At 41.2% G+C, this 21,213-nt stretch overlaps 1 protein-coding gene across 2 annotated transcripts in view; it reads left to right on the top strand.

Annotated features, from left to right (window-relative positions):
* Positions 1–21,213, top strand: part of LOC100661405 (putative serine protease 47) — a 38,385-nt gene that overhangs the window by 10,752 nt on the left and 6,420 nt on the right. Inside the window, exon 3 of one of the 2 annotated variants that reach the window (XM_064290974.1) lies at positions 18,567–19,241. The exons of the other annotated variant lie outside the window; for it this stretch is intronic. Coding sequence (XP_064147044.1) covers positions 18,567–18,884 — 318 coding nt within the window. The 3' untranslated portion in view covers positions 18,885–19,241. Of the gene's footprint in view, positions 1–18,566; positions 19,242–21,213 lie in introns of those variants that run through there. 2 annotated transcript variants of the gene reach the window in all.

Here is a 21,213-nt window from a genome sequence, read left to right as displayed (position 1 = left end):
AGAACAAAATTCTAACTCACAAAAGACCAGACTTACTGGCCTGACAGAGACTGGAGAAACCCTGAGAGCATGGCCCTCGGACACCCTTTTAGCTCAGTAATGAAGTCGCTCCCAAGGTTCACCCTTCAGCCAAAGATTAGGCAGACCCATAAAACAAAACAAGACTAAAGGGGTACATCAGCCCAGGGGCAAGGACTAGAAGGCAGGGGGGTACAAGAAAGCTGGTAATAGGGAACCTAAGATCAAGAAGGGAGAGTGTTGACATGTTGTAGGGTTGTTGTTAACCAATGTCATAAAACAAAATGTGTACTGTTTAATTAGAAAGTAGTTTGTTCTGTAAACCTTCACCTAAAGTACAATAAATAAAATGTTAAAAAAAAAAATTCCCCAGTGAAGCCAGTTGGGAGGCTTTTTATTACTGATTCAGCCTCTTTGCTTGTTATGGGTCTGCTTTCTTCTGAGTCAGTTTAGCTAAGTTTAGCTCATTGCATCAGTTATCAATTTTGTTGGAGTACAGTTGTTCATAATGTTCTGTTATAATCCTTTTTACTTCTTTTGGGTCAGTTGTAATGTTTCAACTTTCATTTCTTACTTTGGTTATTTGCTTCTTCTCTTTGTTTTGTTGTCACCCCAGCAAGCATTCATAAATTTTATTGATCTTTTCAAAGAACCAGCTTCTGAATTTATTGATCCTCTCTGCTGTTTTCCTGTTCTCTATTTCATCTATTTCAGCTCTGACCTTTATTTATTTTATTCTAGTTGCTTTTTGTTTAGTTTGCTCTTCTTTTTCTTATGTCTCAAGCAGTAGAGTTATACTATTTGATATCTTTCTTCTTTTTTAATTTAGGTGTTTATTGCTATAAATTTTTTTCTGAGGACTGCCTTCACTGCATCCCATAAGCTTTGGTATGATGTGTTTATATTTTCGTTTATATCCAGGTATTTTAATTTCACTCTTGATTTCTTCCCTTGACTCAATAGTTATTGTGTGTTGTTTAATTTCCGCAAATTTTTGTGTTTTCCAATATTATTCCTTTGTGATCAGAGAAGATACTTTGTATAATTTCTGTCTTTTAAAATTTGTTGAAACTTGTTTAATGGTCTATTCTGGAAAATGATCCATGTGCACAGGAGAAAAATGTGTATTGCTCTGAAGATGGGTGGAGTATTCTATATATGTCCATTAGTCTAATTGGTCTAGTGGTATAGTTGGCTTATGGTATTATTTAAGTCCTCTGTGTCCTTACTGATCTCCTTTTTAGATGTTCTGTCCAGAATTGTAAGTGGTGTATTGAAGTCCTCAACTCTTATTGTGGAGTTATTACTCCTGTCCTATCAGTCAGTATTTCATATATTTTGGATCACTGATATTAGGTGCATATATGTTTATAATTCTTAAGTCTTCTTGATGAATTAACTCTTTATTATGTAATGTCCTTCTTTATCTCTGATAATAGATTCTGACTTAACATCTATTTCATCTGATATCAATATGGCCACTTCTGCTATTTTTTCGTTATTAGTTGCATGGAGGAAACCCTGGTGTCATAGTGGTTAAGAGCTACAGCTGCTAACCAAAAGACTGGCAGTTTGAATCCACCAGGCACTCCTTGGAAACCCTATGGGGCAGTTCTACTCTGTCCTCTAGGGTTGCTTTGAGTTGGAATCAACTCAATGGCAGTGGGTAGTTACATGGAATATTCTTTTCCAACCTTTTACTTTCAGTCTGATTGTATCTTGTGTCTAAGGTGTGTCTCTTGTAGACTACATAAGAAAAAAAAAACATAACGATAGATCTTTTTTTTTTTTTTAATCCATTCTGTTGCTATATGTCTTTTGAATGGGGAGTTTAGACCATTTACATTTAAGGTAATTACTGAAAACAAAGTACCTACTTCATTCATTTTGCTGATTGTTTTGTGTTTGTCTTATATCTTCTTTGTCCCATTATTTCTATATTTCTGGTTTTGTATGTCTACATCTGTGTGTGTGTGTTTAGCTGCTTTTTTTGTGTTGAACCTTTTTGATTTCTTCCTTTTTCCCTTCTGTGTATTTGCTCTGAGTATTTTCTTAGTGGTTATCACAGGTATTACATTGGACAACTTTAAAATTGCCACAACTTATTTCAGCTTCCTGCAAAAATTTGACATACAAATAACAAGTAACATAGAACACTAACGCATTGAAACTCTATTCCTGTTTTGCTCCTCCCTCCTCACTTTCTGTTGTTGAGTCTCCAGTTAAATCATTATAGATACTGTATCTGACAGGTTTTTAATTTATTTCTTGTGCAGTTGAAGTTGTATTACTTGTTGAACTATTGTTTTCTCCCTGAAAATACTGTATACTTGCCCCTTGTGTTTGCCCATGCTGTTACCTTTATTGGAGATTTCTCTTTTTTCCCCTTTCCCATGTGCATATTTGAATATTTGTCTAGTGTACTTTCCTTTCCATCTGAAGAACTCTCTTAAGTAATATCTGCAGAGCAGATCTGGTAGTAACAAATTCCCAGAGTTTCTATTTATTTGGGAATGTCTTGATTTCTCCCTCATTTTTGAATGACAACTTTGCTGAGTAAAGAGTTCTTGGTTGATAATTGTTTTCCTTCAATATTTTATATATGTTGCTGCATTGTCTTCTGGCCTCCAGGGTTTTTTTTTTTACATTTTTCACAATGTGTCAACGTTCTCTTTATTTTTAAATAATATTTTACCGAGCTTTTGGTGAAAGTTTGCACAGCAAGCTTTTGACAATCTCCACACAAATTGTTCAGTGACTTTAGTTACATTTATCACAATGCGTTAAGTTTCTTTCCCATTACTGTAGTTTCCCTGCCTCCTCATCTTCCTCCAGGGCTTCTGAGGAGAAATCTCCACTGATTCTTATGTAGGACCATTCATAGGTCATATTGTGCTTTTCTCTTGCTGCCTTCAGAATTCTCTTGTCTTTGTTTTTCCAAGTATTACTGTGTGTCATGACATAGCCCTCTTTTTATCCCTTCTGCTTGGGGTTTGTCTAGCTTTCCGGATTTGCTGGTTCGTTTCTTATTCGGGTCTGGGAAATTCTCTGTGATTATCTCTTGGAAAATAATTTCTATGTGTTTTTTACTATCCTGTTGTTCTGAAATTCCAAAAATCCTGTTTGATTTCTTATTTGAATCCCACAATTCTATTTGGCTTTGTTCACTTTTCTCTGTTCTGTAGAACTTCAAATTGTTGGAGTATCCAGACTTACTGGACCTTTTGAAAATGGAGGATTCCCCAAGACTATGGGGGGAAAAATATATATATATATATAATCTCCAAAGTATCAACAGGTATTTTAAGGCATAGATGAAAAGGGGTGGGTGGGAGATTAAATGGAAGTGAAAAACTAAAACAGAAATAATGAGACTGTTGATATAATGTGAAGAACATAGCCAGTGTCACTGATCATTATATCTAGAAACTGTGGAATGGAAGTGCATTTTTGCTGTGTATATTTCACCAAAAAAAAAAAAAAAAGATATGCATATGTTCAGCTTTATTAGATCTTAACAGTTTTCCAAAGTGGTTATACTAGTTTATAGTCCTTCCAACAGTGGATGAGAGTTTATATCTCAACACTTGATACTTTCCATCTTTTCTCATTTTAACCATTTTGCTTGGTGTGTACTGATATTGTGGTTTCAATTTTCATTTTCCTAATGACTAACAGAATCAACTCAACAGCAACTACAATAAAAATAAAGTTAAATGCATTTTCATATGTTTGTTGTCCTTGAATATCCTCTACTGTGAAGTTTTCATTCAAGTTTTTTTTCCTTCCCATTTTTTTTGTTTGGCTATCTGTCTTTTTTCATGTTAGAATGTTTTATATATTTTGGGTATGAGTTTATTGTTAGATATATGGACTGTGAAGATCCCTTCCCGCTTTCTATAACATCCCATTATATTGATGGGGAAACTGAGGCCCACAGAAGGGAAGTGTCTAGCCTAAAGCAAAGAAGCACAACTGGGGCCCACGTGTTCTGACTGCAATCTGACCCTGCCTCCACAACATTTTCTGCAAGGCCAATCTATCTCCCCAAATGACATCATGGGCCAAGCTTCTGCACAGAAAACAGTGTGAAGTGGAGAGGGAAGTATTAGGGCTCTGGAGTTAGAGATATCAGGATCCAGATCTCTGTTGTGTGTTCTTGCTTTGTGACCTTGAACAACCTCTTCACCTTCTGAGCCTATTTTCTCATGCATAAACTTGGAATTCTGAGACCTACTTCATGGGGCTGTTGAAAGGATGGTGTTGAGTAATGTCCGCCAAAAATTCATATCCACCAAAACATCAGAATGTGACTTTACTTGGAAATAGGGGTCTTTGTAGATATAGTTAGTTAAAGGTCTCCAGATAAAGTCATCCTAGGTTAAGACAGTCCCTAAACTCAATGAATGATGTTCTTATAAGAGGAGAGGACAGAGACGACACACACAGGAAAGAAGGCCATGTGAAGACAGAGGCAGAGTTGGAATTATGCTACCATACGCCACAAAATGCCTGAGGCCACCAGAAGCTGGAGGAGGAAAGGATTCTCTTGTAAAGGAGGGAGGGAGCATGACCCTGAGAAAACCTTGATTTCAGACTTCTGGCTTCCAGAACTGTGAAAGAATAAATTTCTGTTGTTTTAAGCTACAAGTTCGTAGTAATATGCTATGGCAGCCCTATGGGTGGAATGATAAGAGCCTGGCCCATGGGAAGGGCTCACTGACAGTGGCTGTTTTTATTATTGTCCAGTGAGATGGGTAAGCTAGAGGAAGGAAGCTCTCCCCACCTGTCCTCCTGATAGGACCATAGATCCTGGTTTCTTTGTTGCCACCATTACACCCATCATTTCTTCTTTCTAGGTCTTCCTCACAGAGTCAGCTGCACTCAGAGGTGAAACAAGGGGTCTACAGAGTGTTAGGGCCTGATGGGGGCTCAACTACTGAGTGCCCAGGCCAGACTGCATTCTAGACTTCCCTTCTACCCTTGTTATTCACCTGCCTCCTCCTGCAGAGGCCATGCCTGTAGAGTCTCAGTGCCAAGTACCCTTTGTCTGTTGGCCTGATGGACATCCCATAATGCCCTTAAAATATGCCCTTCCTCTAGTTCCGTCCCCAGTCAGAGGACAACAGTGAGCTTGACACCTGGAGATCAGAGCAGATGGATTCCTCCATCTCCTTCTCTCCTACTTCCTTCCTTCCTAAGCCTTTCAGTCACATGGCCTGTCCATGAGATTCCAACCAGATTCATCTTTTGATGAAGCACCTGCTTTGGTCTCCACTGTAGCACTCTTTTGTCTCCCCTTGAGTACCCTCCCCACAGGGCCCTTAGAAATACTCTGAGGAGAGACAGGATTGCAAGGATGATTCAGCACTCAGACTATGGAGTAGGACACACCTGGTTTAAATCTTAACTCAGTTGTGTACTAGCTCTATGAACTTGCCAAACTTTCCTGACCTGTGAAATGGGGTTACATAAGGTCGGTTGTGGAAATAAAATGATACAATTCTTTAGAAAATTTAGCACGGTGCCTGGGATTTTGTAGGTGCTTATAAGGGGCCCTGCTGGTGCAGTGGTTAAGAGCTCAGGCTGCTAAACAAAAGGTCAGTAGTTGGAATCCACCAGCTGCTCCTTGGAAATCCTGTGGGGCAGAACGGAATTGACTTAACAAGGTTTGTTTGTCAATAAGCACTGGCTTTCATTAATCTTGCCTTATCTGTCCCGTCTACCTCAATATATTTTTTTTTTAAGGTCTGTCTTAGACCCATCCTCTCACCCACAGGCAGAATTTGCCACCACCACCCCTGCCCCACGCAGCACACACACGCACACATGCATGCGTGATTTTCCTCTATCTCTACAGTAGTGCAAACCAGGGATCACTTTGCACTGGAGTTGGAGGTACATTTTCTGAGAGCTTTCTCTGCCATCCAAGAGTTCCTAAGGTGTTAGGAGGCTATTGGAACCCTTTTTGTCTACCCTGGACTGACCCAGAATCCAGCATGAATCACCGAGGTCTGAAGTGCTCAGGAACCGCTATCTCAAAGGATCAGGCCTTCTCCCTGGTCTTGAATAAGCTAGGGCACACTTCAGGGAGGGTACACTCCAGGCAAGGGGAAGAGCTGAGGCAGCGATGGCACATTTCTACCCTCCAAGAAGGCCACGTGTATTACCTTCCTATTACTACTGTAACAAATTACCACATACTCAGTGGCTTAACCCAACCAACCATTGCTGTTGAGTTGATTTCCGATTCATAGCAATCCTGTAGGACAGAGCAGAACTTCTCTGTAGGGTTTCCAAAGCCCTAAATCTTTATGGAAGCAGATTGCTGCATCTTTCTGCTGCAGTGCAGCTGGTGAGTTTGAACCTCTGACCTTTCAGTTAGCAGCCAAACACTTTAACTACTGTGCCACCAGGGCTCCTTAGTCAGTGACTTAAGACCACAGAAATTTATTCTCTTACAGTTCTGCAGGTCTGAAGTCTAAAATGCTTCAGCAGGGCTGTGTTCCTTCTGGAAGGTCTAGAGGAGAACCTATTTCCTTGCCTTTTCGACTTCTAGAGGTGGCCTGCATTCATTGGCTTCTGGCCCTCTTCCATCTTCCAAGCTAGCAATAACATCACTCCAACCCCTGCTTTCATCATTCCATCTTCTGTGATCCTTGACCCTCCCTTTCCCTTATAAGGATCCTTGTGATTACACTGGGCTCATAATCCAGGATACTGTATCCATGCCGAGATTCTTAATTTAATCACGTCTGTAAAGTCCATTTTACCACATAAGGTAACATATTCACAGGTTTAGGGAACTAGGGTGTAGACATCTTTGTTGTTATTGTTGTTAGTTGCTCTCGAGTTGGCTCCAACTCATGGAGACCTTATGTACAACAGAAAGAAACGTTGCCTAGTTCTGCCCCATCTCCATGATCTTGGATATGTTTGAGTTCGTCGTTGAGGCTATTGTGTCAATCCATCTCATTGAGGGTTTTCCTTATTTTTGCTGACCCTCTATTTTACCAATGTCCTTTTCTAATGATCGATCATTCCTGATGATATGTCCAAAGTAAGCAAGAAGTCTTCACCCTTCTAAGGAGCATTCCAGTTGTATTTCTTCTAAGACTGATTTGTTCATTCTTTTTCTGCTAGTCCATGTTTTTGTGGTTGTTAGGTGCTGTTGAGTAGGTTCCCAGTCATAGTGACCTTGTGTACCACAGAACAAAACACTGCCCTGTCCTGCATCATCCTCATAATCATTGTTATGTTTAAGCCCATTGTTGCTGCCCCTGTGTCAGTCAAAGTGGGTTTCCTCTTTTTCACTGACCCTCTTCCTTACCAAGCATGATGTCTTTCTCCAGGGACTGGTCCCTCCTGATAACATGTCCAAAGAACATGAGACAGAAGTCTCGACATCCTCACTTTCAAGGAGCACTCTGGCTGTACTTCTTCCAAGACAGGCTTGTTCATTCTTCTGGTAGCCCATTCAATATTCTTTGCCAATAAAAAAAATGGGTCAATTCTTCCTCCACTTTCCTTGTTTATTGTCCAGCTTTTGCGTGCATATGAGGCGACTGGAAATATCATGGCTTGGGTCAGGTGCAACTTAGTCCTCAAAGTGACATCTTTGCTTTTCAATACTTTAAAGAGGTTTTTTTTGCAGCAGATTTGCCCATTGCAATACATTGTTTGATTTCTTGACTGTTGCTTCCATGGGCATTGATTGTGGATCCAAGTAAAATGAAATCCTTGATAACTTCAATCTTTATTCTACTTATTATGATGTTGCTTATTGGTCCAGTTGTGAGGAGTTTTGTTTTCTTTATGTTGAGGTGTAATCCATGCTGAAGGCTGTGGTCTTTAATTTTCGTCTGTAAGTGCTTCAAGTCCTCTTTGCTTTCAGCAATCAAAGTTACGTCATCTGCATATTGTAGTTGTTAATGAGTCTTCCTCCTATCCTGATGCCGCATTCTTCATATAGCCCACATTCTCAGATTAATTTGCTTAGCATACAGATTGAATAAGTATGGTGAAGGGCTACAACCCTGACACATGCCTTTTCTGGTTTTAAACCACGCAGTAACCCCTTGTTCTGTTTCAATGGCTGCCTCTTCATCTATGTACAGGTTCCTCATGAGCACAGTTTTCTCTGTCCGTCTGTGTAGTATATTTGATATTCTTCACCAACACCACAATTAAAAAATTCAAACGCATCAATTCTTTTTCTGTCTTCTGTTTTCATTGTCCAGCTTTTGCATGCATATTAGGTAGATTGAGTCAGGAGCATGTTAGTCGTCAAAGTGACATCTTTGCTTTTTAGAACTTTAAGGTTTTTTGCAGCAGATTTGCCTAATGCAATATGTTGTTTGATTTCTTGACTGCTGCTTCCATGGGCGTTGATTGTTTATCCAAGTAAAATGAAACCTTTGACAACTTTAAATTTTCCTCTGTTGATCATGATGTTGATTATTGGTCCATTTGTGAGAAAATTCATTTTATTTACATTCAGGTATAATCCATACTGAAGGCTGTGGTCTTGTGCTTTCATCAGTAAGTGCTTCAAGTCATCTTCATTTTTGGCAAGCAAGGATGTGTCATTTGCATATTGCAGGTTGTTAATGAGTCTCCCTTCAATCCTCATATAGTTTGACTTCTCAGATTACTTGTTTGGCTACAAATTGAATAAATAAAGGATACAACCCTATTGCACACTTTTTCCAATCTTGAACCACATAGTATCCCCTTGCTCTGTTTGAACAACTGCCTCTTGATCCACCTTTGGGGGACCATTATTCAGCCTATTGCACCATGTCACTTTTTCTCTGTCCTTCAAGCCTCTACTTTGCCCATCTAGCACCCCACCTCCTCTCTCGCAGCTGGTGACTTTGCTTCTTATTTCACTGAGAAAACCAGACTAGAGCTCACTCATCTTCCCAGCCCTGCACCTACCTACCTCCTGCATCTGTGCCCTGACTCTCCTGACCCCTGCTGCCCCATCCCAAACCAACCCCTCTGCTTGCGCACTGGGTCCCCCAGAGGCTTTTTTTTTTCCTCCTGTGTCATCTGTCTTTCCATCTCATATCTCCCATGCAGACACACAGAGTACAGATTTCCCTCCAGGTACTGCTCAATTTCTCTGCCTCTTTTCCCAAAAAACTCCTCATGAGAGTTGACTGCACATTGTCTCACTTACTGACTCCCTTCTCTTTAACCCACTTTAGGCAGGCTTTGTTCCCATCGTGACACCAAAAACACTTGCCAAGGTCCCAAAACAACCTCTGTCTTCCCAGTGTCAACAATGAGGCCTGAGTCTTCCTCTTTTTTGAAATATCAGCAGCCTTATATATCTCATTTCCTGGGCTCCAGGGCTTCCTGAACTTCCAACCTGTCACCTACTGCTTCTCTTGGACTGTTACTGGTTCCTCCTCCCCTCCCAGTTTCTAAATACAGAGCTCAGTTCTCAGGTCTTTTCCCTTTTCTCTCTGTAGCTTTTCTCTGGTTGGTCAGGAAGAGTCAGATTCCACAATTCCTGTTAGCTCCTCCTTTAAAATATTATCACAAACCTGACTATTTGTCACTACTCTACCCCAGTCAGCGTGAAAAACCTCTCACCTTTTCTACTGTAGTTGCATCCTGACTGATCACCTCACTTTAACTCATGCTTTTAGAAAGTTAACCTTAACTTAATCATATCAGCAAAAACCCTATTTCCAAATAAGGTCATATTCACAGATACTGGAGATTAGGACTTCAAATTGCCTTTTTGGGGTCACGATTCAATCCACAGCAACATGTTCATATATATATATACACACACACACATACATATATCTTAGAGATATCTATATGTCTTAGGGATATCTATGTATCTTAGAGATATCTATCTATATATCTTAGAGATATCTGTTTATATATCTTAGAGATATCTATCTATATATCTTAGAGATATCTGTCTATATATCTTAGAGATATCTATCTATATATCTTAGAGATATCTATCTATATATCTTAGAGATATATATCTATATCTTCGATATATACCTTTCAGATATATATCTGTATCTTTTTTTTTTTTTTTTGGTTTTTGGTTTTTAATTGACATCTGGTCCTTATTAAAATTTCCTTAGTTATCTTCAAAAATATAATTTGTAGCTAGCTTTTCCAAACCAGGACCCAGTTAAGGTTTATTTATTTTCCTCCTATCCAATTTACTTTTTTTTTATTAACTTTTATTGAGCTTCAAGTGAACGTTTACAAATCAAGTCAAACTGCCACATATAAGTTTATATACACCTTACTCCATACTCCCACTTGCTCTCCCCCTAATGAGTCAGCCCTTCCAGTCTCTCCTTTCGTGACAATTTTCCGAGCTTCCAACTCTCTCTACCCTCCCATCCCCCCTCCAGACAGGAGATGCCAACACAGTCTCAAGTGTCCACCTGATACAAGTAGCTCACTCTTCATCAGCATCTCTCTCCTACTCACTGTCCAGTCCCTTTCAGGTCTGATGAGTTGTCTTCGGGAATGGTTCCTGTCCTGTGCCAACAGAAGGTTTGGGGACCATGACCACCGGGATTCCTCTAGTCTCAGTCAGACCATTAAGTATGGTCTTTTTGTGAGAATTTGGGGTCTGCATCCCACTGATCTCCTGCTCCCTCAGGGGTTCTCTGTTGTGCTCCCTGTCAGGGCAGTCATCGGTTGTGGCCGGGCACCATCTAGTTCTTCTGGTCACAGGATGATGTTTTAAGTCCCTGGTTCATGTGGCCCTTTCTGTCTCTTGGGCTCTTCGTTATCGTGTGACCTTGGTGTTCTTCATTCTCCTTTGATCCAGGTGGGTTGAGACCAATTGCTGCATCTTAGATGGCCGCTTGTTAGCATTTAAGACCCCAGACGCCACATTTCAAAGTGGGATGCAGAATGTTTTCATAATAGAATAATTTTGCCAATTGACTTAGAAGTCCCCTTAAACCATGGTCCCCAAACCCCCGCCCTTGCTCCGCTGACCTTTGAAGCATTCAGTTTATCCCGGAAACTTCTTTGCTTTTGGTCCAGTCCAGTTGAGCTGACCTTCCACATATTGAGTATAGTCCTTCCCTTCACCTAAAGCAGTTCTTGTCTACTAATTAATCAGTAAAAAACTCTCTCCCACCCTCCCTCCCTCCCCCACTCGTAACCACAAAAGTATGTGTTCTTCTCAGTTTATACCTTTTCTCAAGATCTTATAATAGTGGTTTTATACAATAGTTGTCCTTTTGCCTCTGACTCATTTCGCTCAGCATAATGCCTTCCAGGTTCCTCCATGTTATGAAACGTTTCACAGATTCGTCACTGTTCTTTATCGATGTGTAGTATTCCATTGTGTGAATATACCACAATTTATTTATCCATTCATCCGTTGATGGACACCTTGGTTGCTTCCAGCTTTTTGCTATTGTAAACAGAGCTGCAATAAACATGGGTGTGCATATATCTGTTTGTGTGAAGGCTCTTATTTCTCTAGGGTATATTCCGAGGAGTGGGATTTCTGGGTTGTATCGTAGTTCTATTTCTAACTGTTTAAGATAACGCCAGATAGATTTCCAAAGTGGCTGTACCATTTTACATTCCCACCAGCAGTGTATAAGAGTTCCAATCTCTCCGCAGCCTCTCCAACATTTATTATTTTGTGTTTTTTGGATTAATGTCAGCCTTGTTGGAGTGAGATGGAATCTCATCATAGATTTAATTTGCATTTCTCTAATGGCTAATGATCGAGAGCATTTTCTCATGTATCTGTTAGCTGCCTGAGTATCTTCTTTAGTGAAGTGTGTGTTCATATCCTTTGCTCACTTCTTGATTGGGTTGTTTGTCTTTTTGTGGTTGAGTTTTGACAGAATCATATAGATTTTAGAGATCAGCCTCTGGTCGGAGATGTCATAGCTGAAAATTCTTTCCCAGTCTGTAGGTGGTCTTTTTACTGTTTGAAGTCTTTAGATGAGCAGAGGTGTTTGATTTTTAGGAGCTCCCAGTTACCTGGTTTCTCTTCGTCATTTTTGGTAATGTTTTGTATTCTGTTTATGCCTTGTATTAGGGCTCCTAACGTTATCCCTATTTTTTCTTCCTTGATCTTTATCGTTTTAGTCTTTATGTTTAGGTCTTTGATCCACTTGCAGTTAGTTTTTGTGCATGGTGTGAGGTATGGGTCCTGTTTCATTTTTTTGCAAATGGATATCCAGTTATACCAGCACCATTTGTTAAAAAGACTATCTTTTCCCCAATTAACTGACACTGGGCCTTTGTCAAATATCAGCTGCTCGTATGTGGATGGATTTATATCTGGGTTCTCAATTCTATTCCATTGGTCTATGTGCCTGTTGTTGTACCAGTACCAGGCTGTTTTGACTACTGTGGCTGTATAATAGGTTCCGAAATCAGGTAGAGTGAGGCCTCCCACTTTCTTCTTTTTCAGTAATGCTTTGCTTATCTGAGGCTTCTTTCCCTTCCATATGAAGTTGGTGATTTCTTTATCACTTTAAAAAATGACATTGGAATTTGGATCCGAAGGGCCTTGTATGTATAGATGGCTTTTGGTAGAATAGACATTTTTACTATGTTAAGTCTTCCTATCTATGAGCAAGGTATGTTTTTCCACTTAAGTATGTCCTTTTTAATTTCTTGTAGTACTGCTTTGTAGTTTTCTTTGTATAGGTCTTTTACATCTTTGGTAAGATTTATTCCTAAGTATTTTATCTTCTTGGTGGCTATTGTGAATGGTATTGATTTGGTTATTTCCTATTCGATGTTCTTTTTGTTGATGTAGAGGAATCCAATTGATTTTGGGATTTTTATCTTATAACCTGAGACTCTGCCAAACTCTTCTATTACTTTCAGTAGTTTTCTGGAGGATTCCTTAGGGTTTTATGTGTATAAGATCATGTCATCTGCAAATAGAGATAATTTTACTTCTTCCTTGCCAATCTGGATGCCCTTTATTTCTTTGTCTAGCCTAATTGCTCTGGCTAGGACCTCTAGCACAATGTTGAATAAGAGCGGTGATAAAGGGCATCCTTGTCTGGTTCCCGTTCTCAAGGGAAATGCTTTCAGGCTCTCTCCATTTAGAGTGATGTTGGCCGTTGGCTTTGTATAGATGCCCTTTATTATGTTGAGGAATTTTCCTTCAATTCCTATTTTGGTGAGAGTTTTTATCATAAATGAGTGTTGGACTTTGTCAAATGCCTTTTCTGCATCAAATGATAAGATCATGTGGTTTTTGTCTTTTGTTTTATTTATATGGTGGATTACATTAATGGTTTTTCTAATATTAAACCAGCCCTGCATACCTGGTATAAATCCCACTTGGTCATGAGGGATTAATTTTTTGATATGTTGTTGAATTCTATGGGCTAGAATTTTGTTGAGGATTTTTGCATCTATGTTCATGAAGGATATAGGTCTGTAATTTTCTTTTTTTGTGACGTCTTTACGTGGTTTTGGTATCAGGGAGATGGTGGCTTCATAGAATGAGTTAGGTAGTATTCCGTCATTTTCTATGCTTTGAAATACCTTTAGTAGTAGTGGTGTTAACTCTTCTCTGAAAGTTTGGTAGAACTCTGCAGTGAAGCCGTCCAGGCCAAGGCTTTTTCTTGTTGGGAGTTTTTTGATTACCGTTTCAATCTCTTTTTTTGTTATGGGTCTATTTAGTTGTTCTACTTCTGATTGTGTTAGTTTAGGTAGGTAGTGTTTTTCCAGGAATTCATCCATTTCTTCTAGGTTTGCAAATTTGTTAGAGTACAATTTTTTGTAATAATCTGATATGATTCTTTTAATTTCATTTGGGTCTGTTGTGATGTGGCCCATCTCCTTTCTTATTCGGGTTATTTGTTTCCTTTCCTCTATTTCTTTAGTCAGTCTGGCCAATGGTTTATCAATTTTGTTAATTTTTTCGAAGAACCAGCTTTTGGCTTTGTGAATTCTTTCAATTGTTTTTTCTGCTCTCTAATTCATTTAGTTCAGCTCTAATTTTTATTATTTGTTTTCTTCTGGTGCCTGATGGATTCTTTTGTTGCTCACTTTCTATTTGTTCAAGTTGTAGGGACAGTTCTCTGATTTTGGCTCTTTCTTCTTTTTGTATGTGTGGATTTATCAATATAAATTGGCCTCTGAGCAGTGCTTTTGCTCTGTCCCAGAGGTTTTGATAGGAAGTATTTTCATTCTCGTTGCATTCTATGAATTTCCTTATTCCCTCCTTAATGTCTTCTATAACCCAGTCTTTTTTCAGGAGGGTATTGTTGAGTTTCCAAGTATTTGATTTCTTTTTCCTAATCTTTCTGTTATTGATTTCCACTTTTATGGCCTTGTGGTCTGAGAAGATGCTTTGTAATATTTCGATGTTTTGGATTCTGTAAAGGTTTGTTTTGTGACCTAATATGTGGTCTATTCTAGAGAATGTTCCATGTGCGCTAGAAAAAAAAGTATACTTTGCAGCAGTTGGGTGGAGTGTTGTGTATAAATCAATGAGGTCAAGTTGGTTGATTGTTGTAATTAGGTCTTCCGTGTCTCTATTGAGCTTCTCACTGGATGTCCTGTCCTTCTCCGAAAGTGGTGTGTTGAAGTCTCCTACTATAATTGTGGAGGTGTCTATCTCACTTTTCAGTTCTGTTAAAAATTGATTTATGTATCTTGCAGCCCTGTCATTGGGTGCATAAATATTTAATATGGTTATATATTCCTGGTCAATTGTCCCTTTTATCATTATGTAGTGTCCTTCTTTATCCTTTGTGGTGGATTTAAGTTTAAAGTCTATTTTGTCAGAAATTGATATTGCTACTCCTGCTCTTTTTTGATTTTTGTTTGCTTGATATATTTTTTCCATCCTTTGAGTTTTAGTTTGTTTGTGTCTCTAAGTCTAAGGTGTGTCTCTTGTAGGCTGCATATAGACGGATCGTGTTTCTTTATCCAGTCTGAGACTCTCTGTCTCTTTATTGGTGCATTTAGTCCATTTACATTCAGCGTAATTATAGATAAGTGTTTAGTGTTGTCATTTTGATGCCTTTTTATGTGTGTTGTTGACAATTTCATTTTTCCACTTACTGTTTTGTGCTGAGACGTTTTTCTTTGTAAATTGTGTGTTCCTCATTTTCATAGTATTTGACTTTATGTTTGCTGAGTCATTATGTTTTTCTTGGTTTTTATTTTGAGTTATGGAATTGTTATACCTCTTTGTGGTTACCTTAATATTTACCCCTATTTTTCTAAGTAAAAACCTAACTTGTATTGTCCTATATCGCCTTGTATCCCTCTCCATATGGCAGTTCTGTGCCACCTGTATTTAGTCCCTCTTTTTGATTATTGTGATCTTTTACATATTGACTTCAATGATTTCCTGTTTTGAGCATTTTTTTTATTTTTTAATTAATCTTAATTTGTTTTTGTGATTTCCCTATTTGAGTTGATATCAGTATGTTCTGTTCTGTGACCTTGTGTTGTGCTGGTATCTGATATTATTATTTTCTGACCAATTTCCTTTAGTATTTCTTGTAGCTTTGGTTTGGTTTTTGCAAATTCTCTAGGCTTGTGTTTATCTGTAAATATCTTAATTTCACCTTCATGTTTCAGAGAGAGTTTTGCTGGATATATGATCCTTGGCTGGCAGTTTTTCTCCTTCAGTGCTCTGTATATGTCATCCCATTGCCTTCTTGCCTGCATGGTTTCTGCTGAGTAGTCTGAACTTATTCTTATTGATTCTCCCTTGAAGGAGACCTTTCTTTTATCCCTGGCTGCTTTTAAAATTTTCTTTTTATCTTTGGTTTTGGCAAGTTTGATGATAATATGTCTTGGTGTTTTTCTTTTTGGATCAATCTTAAATGGGGTTCGATGAGCATCTTGGATAGATATTCTTTCATCTTTCATGATGTCAGGGAAGTTTTCTGTCAGCAGATCTTCAACTATTCTCTCTGTGTTTTCTGTCCTCTCTCCCTGTTCTGGGACTCCAATCACACGCAAGTCATCCTTCTTGATAGAGTCCCACATGATTCTTAGGGTTTCTTCATTTTTTTAAATTCTTTTATCTGATTTTTTTTCAGCTATGTTGGTGTTGATTCCCTGGTCCTCCAGATGTCCCAGTCCACATTCTAATTGCTCAAGTCTGCTCCTCTGACTTCCTATTGCATTGTCTAATTCTATAATTTTATTGTTAATCTTTTGGATTTCTGAATGCTGTCTCTCTATGGATTCTTGCAACTTATTAATTTTTCCACTATGTTCTTGAATAATCTTTTTGAGTTCTTCAACAGTTTTATCAGTGTGTTCCTTGGCTTTTTCTGCAGTTTGCCTTATTTCATTCTGAGGTCATCCCTGATGTCTTGAAGCATTCTGTAAATTAGTTTTTTATATTCTGCACCTGATAATTCCAGGATTGTATCTTCATTTGGGAAAGATTTTGACTCTTTTGTTTGGGGGGTTGTAGAAGCTGTCATGGTCTGTTTCTTTGTGTGGTTTGATATCAACTGCTGTCTCTGAGCCATCACTAAGATATTGTAGTGATTTATTCTATATTTGCTCACTGAGTCTTATCTTGTTTGTTTTCTTTCAATATACGTGGATGGGCTACTAGATTGTGCTGTCTTGATTGTTGTAGCCCTTGACTTACTTATGACCTATTACCAGCTGGTTTGGGCTGTTACCAGATATATATGCCTGAGTCCATTCACTATTCTTGAGTAGAATCTGATTTTGGGTCATCAAGTGTGTGCTGCACCCTAACACCTATCCACCTTGAGAAGTAGTGGTGATAGTTGCGTGCACCAGATTCTAGTAGCAGCTGGGGTTCTTACTCCGGGGGGGGGCAGGATGCTGACAGGCTTCCCCCAAGCGTCAGTGGGGTAGGTGTGTCTCTATTCCTAAAGCACCTGGTGGGAGGGCTCTGGAGCTATACCTTAGGCCCCCAATGCAAGTACCTCTACAGATTGGTAGGTGTCACCCTCCTTAGGCCCCTAAGGCAGGAGGCTCGGTGGTCTGGGGGAGCTTCAGTCCTCAGTTCCCTGTTGTGGGTCAGTGAGGGCTCTGTTGAATACGCAGAGATATCAGACCTGGGAAACTTGTTTTTCCAGTAAATCCGCTAAAAAAAAAACGCAGTCAGATCCCTATCAGAGATGCCTTTGCATTATAATAGCCACCTTGTTCCCTGTAGGAATGAAAGCCCGAGATATGGATCACATATGCTTGGCTGGAGCTGGTTCTGTGTTTTTAGTCCAATTAGGGAAGGATTTTTGGTCCCTGGGTTTTTTGTGGTTGCTTCTCTCAGGCCGGAAGAATGGGTTAGGAAAAGACCAAAAAAAAGGGAGAAGAAAACCGGAGAGCAGTTCTCCCTCTGGCTCAGGAAATTCCAATGTTAATGAAGCCGCCTGGGAAGGGGAGGGGAGGGTTCAGAAAAACAGGTGAGAATAGCACCCCAGAATATAGACAAAGTTACTTATCTTTCTTGGGATGACTATTTTATCTGAGATTCCCGAGGGGTGTGTCGCCTATGTGTGCTGGCTGGGTAGAGATTGCCCCCGAGGATCAGGCCCGCAGAAGCCGTGGTCAGTTCCTCAGCTGCCAGTCCAAAGCCCACCATCAAGTTTTCCCAGCTGGGACACTGCACTCCGTCTCCAAAAACAGTCGCTGCCTCCCGGGGACTTCTCCTCCCGCCAGCCGTGTCGCCGGGCCACCCAGGAAGACCGGCTGGGCCCCCTCCCGGGGTCAGTTCAGTGGGGCAGGTCAGCGCCCCGTGTTTGCGCTGTGACAGGATGCTGAGCTCAGCTCCCCTGTGCCCAGTCCAAAGCCCAGCGTCAAGATTCCCCGGCTGGGACGCTGCACTCCTGGCTCCAAAACCAGTCGCTGCCTCCCGGCGACTTCTCCTGGCAGCCGTGTTGCCACGCCGCCCGCGCTGACCGGCTGGGCCCCCTCCCGAGGTCAGTTCACGGGGGCAGGGCTGCGCCCCGTGTTTGCGCCGTCACAGGATGTTGTGTTCAGCTCCCCTGCCTCCAGTCCTAAGCCCGGCGCCAAGGTTACCTGACTGGGACGCTGGCTCCAGGCTCCAAAAACAGTCTCTGCTTCCCCGTAGTTGTTCGTTCCCCGTCTCTGTCACTCAGGTCATCTCTTTAAATCTGTGTTTGTTGTTCAGGGTTCGTAGATTGACATGTATGTGATTGATTCACTTGTTTTTCCGAGTCTTTGTTGCAAGAGGGATTCGAGATAGCGTCTACCTAGTCATCCATCTTGGCCCCTTGATCTATATCTGTATCTTTGAGATATATATCTACAGCTATATCTTTCAGGTATATATCTATATCTGTGACTACCAACCTTGAGGAGCAGCTCAGGAGCTTTTGGAAACTCTTTTCCAGCCCCACCTATGAGATTTTAATTCAATAGGTATCCAGGTGGAACCACAGTGTGTGGACTTTTAAAAAGTGTCACTCATGTGAATCTGATGAAGAGACATGTGTTCCCTTACTTTGCCACCTGATAGTCTCAGAACCATCATATGTAACACCCCTAGCTCCATCCCCAGTGCTAACTTCTTTCTTTTTCTTCAGGGTGATTCCGGGGGACCCCTCGTCTGTCAGCTCATCGGTACCTGGGTTCTGGTGGGATTGGCCAGTTGGGGTTTGGACTGCCAGCATCCCATCTACCCCAGCGTCTTCACCAGGGTCACCTACTTTGCCAACTGGATTGATGGAATCAAAAGGGTCACACCTTTTCCTGATCCTACTTCTGCTCCTACTCAGACCCAAATTCCACACTGGCTTCTAGCATCTGCCTGCTTGCCCAGGCCCTGCAGAGACCTTGTGCCTCTACAGCACTTGCTCTTGTTGCTATTTATCTTCAAGGTCCTGCGGCAGACTCTGTGGTAACCCCTCTACTCCTTAAGCCTTCTATCTACTCCAGACCCCAATCTCCATGCAAGAACCTTCCATTGCCTTTCCACACAGTCTCTCTAAATGTTCCTTCTCCTTGGTTTTCCTGTCCCTCACCTGCCACTCCCCAAACCAAACCTGAAAAAAATGAAACAAAAGCAAATAAAAGGCCCATCCTACTCCTCCTTCTGTGCCTTTTTGCAGCCCTCTTCCAATCTACATTGTCCCTCTGCTCCTTTGTGCACTCTCCCTCTTCCCTTGGATACCAGCTGTCTGATTCCCTGTGCAAGGGAATGGGAATCACAGGGAGACTCTCAACCACTTGGCTTCTAGGATGGAGCAGGCAGAGGCAGACTAAAGAGACACTGAGGGAGCTAGCCCGCTGGACCTACCTGATCTCCTCTCTACAGAGAGCTAGAGGTCTGCAGACACAGATGCAGGGAGCACGTGACTTTTCAGAGGAAGACAGACATTTCCCAGGTATCTACAGTGCATGGGAGCAAGGGCTTCACCAAAGCAGAGAAGCCAACATGTCAGGTTTGGACAAGGAATGACTGAGCAGTTGAGATGGAGGAAGGGGAAGTTCCAGAAGCTTGGGACATTTGCTGAATTGGGGAACAAAACACCAGGCCAGTGGATGAGGAAGGTGGGGGGTTCTAGGCCTGCATGCATAGAGGGCTCTCAGATATGGGTGGGGCTGGGGAAAGTGGGTTGGAGGCAGACAGAGCATGGTCCTGATATAAGGCTGAAACCCAAAGTTTAGACTAGGCGTACTCAGAGCACTGCTCCTGAAGTGGACTCTCAGCACCTTCTTCACTTGCCCCCACAGGACCCACTCTCCCCAAGTCTGCAGAAGCCAGACCACTGTCCACCCTTGCCTCCTTCCCCAACCCACATGAACTTGTTCCTTCTTGCTTGAGGCCCCAAGCCAAGCCTGACTTGTGCTGTCCACACACCTCCAGCTGTTTGAGTTTGGTGTTGCTTTTCTGCTTTTCTGACCTAAGACTTATTGGTCTAGCAATAACTCTCTAAGCAGTGTTCTTGGTCACTCTTCCTGCAAATCTGTCTCAGACTTAGAGTCCTTATGTAGTCAGTAAGACTCCAGGAATGTCTCAGAATTGAAACCCACCCAGGTCTCATGATAAAATGGGGAGCTCCCATTTATTGAACATCCAGTATGTACTAGGTGTCATTCAAAGGGCTCATACAAATTCATTCCAGTCCTGATATTGCCCAAATGTCCTGGACTCTAAGCAGCAAGTGGGCACAAATGAAATAGCATGCACATTAACACGAAAGTCTCACTGACTAAAACCTTCTTTTGGGGAAAGAACTCCCAAAAATAATTTTGTGAGGCCCCAAGGTAGTGCCTTACATGTGTCTACACCTGTATGACATTTCTAGAAGTCACAGCTTCTGACCTTCTCTCTGACTGGGTCTCTGCCAGGGAGGACTCGCTATGCCTAGTTGCATGTCCACCACTAGCACCTGGCCATAACAATTTGGCAGTCTCTGCAAGGGAGAAAAGAAGCATTCCCTCCCCTGACTATGGGAATAATTCTGTTATGACATTTTATAGCAGGTTGTTCAGGCCCCTGAGATGTTAGTTGGTTAGTGAAAGCATGTGGTTCACATGTGTTTCCCACAAGGTCAGGGAGGCTCAGGCAGTTCAGTTTGGAGTATTAGATACTCCACTGACCCTAGAACTACTATTCTCCAAACTGTGGTAGGCTCAGGCTGGCTATGCCAGTGTAGTGAATTCTGTAATGTACCAAGTGAAATAAATCAGGCAGTGCAGGGCTCTGTGAATAAGAACAAATAATTATACTACTCACTGATGTGGTCACAGACCTTTAATTACTTACACAGTAATCAAGAGGATGATAAACAGAGTAGGGTTTATCTTGAGCCAGTTTCCCCCGAAAGGTTCATGTCCAAGGGTGGAATATTTAGTCGCCTCCATGCACCCCACTCAATCCATCATGAGCAAGGAAACAAAGGAGGACTCAGGCCTGGGATTTATGTAGTATAAACCAGAGGGCCATATGTGTTGGATTGCATGGGAAAGAGAAAGAGGGTACGAAGGGGTCTTTGTTCAGGTGCAGCTGGATTTGCCACCTTGTTATCAGTGGTGTGTCTTTTGTTCAGGTGCACAAAGCATAGCCATCTTGTGAGAAGACTGGAAGACTGGGTGGAACTTCTGATGCAACGAGTCACAAACACTGACCCAATAGGAGAGGTCCAGCCTAACTGGCCAGTTCCACAGAGTCCTCCATTTTGTCCATTGACACTCAACAGCCTCTTCTGGCTTTGGCCACAGAAATTG

Source organism: Loxodonta africana, chromosome 9 (genome assembly GCF_030014295.1).
Source record: "Loxodonta africana isolate mLoxAfr1 chromosome 9, mLoxAfr1.hap2, whole genome shotgun sequence".
In the NCBI taxonomy this organism is placed as follows: Eukaryota; Metazoa; Chordata; class Mammalia; order Proboscidea; family Elephantidae; genus Loxodonta; species Loxodonta africana.
This window is presented reverse-complemented; position numbering and strand designations above follow the sequence as displayed.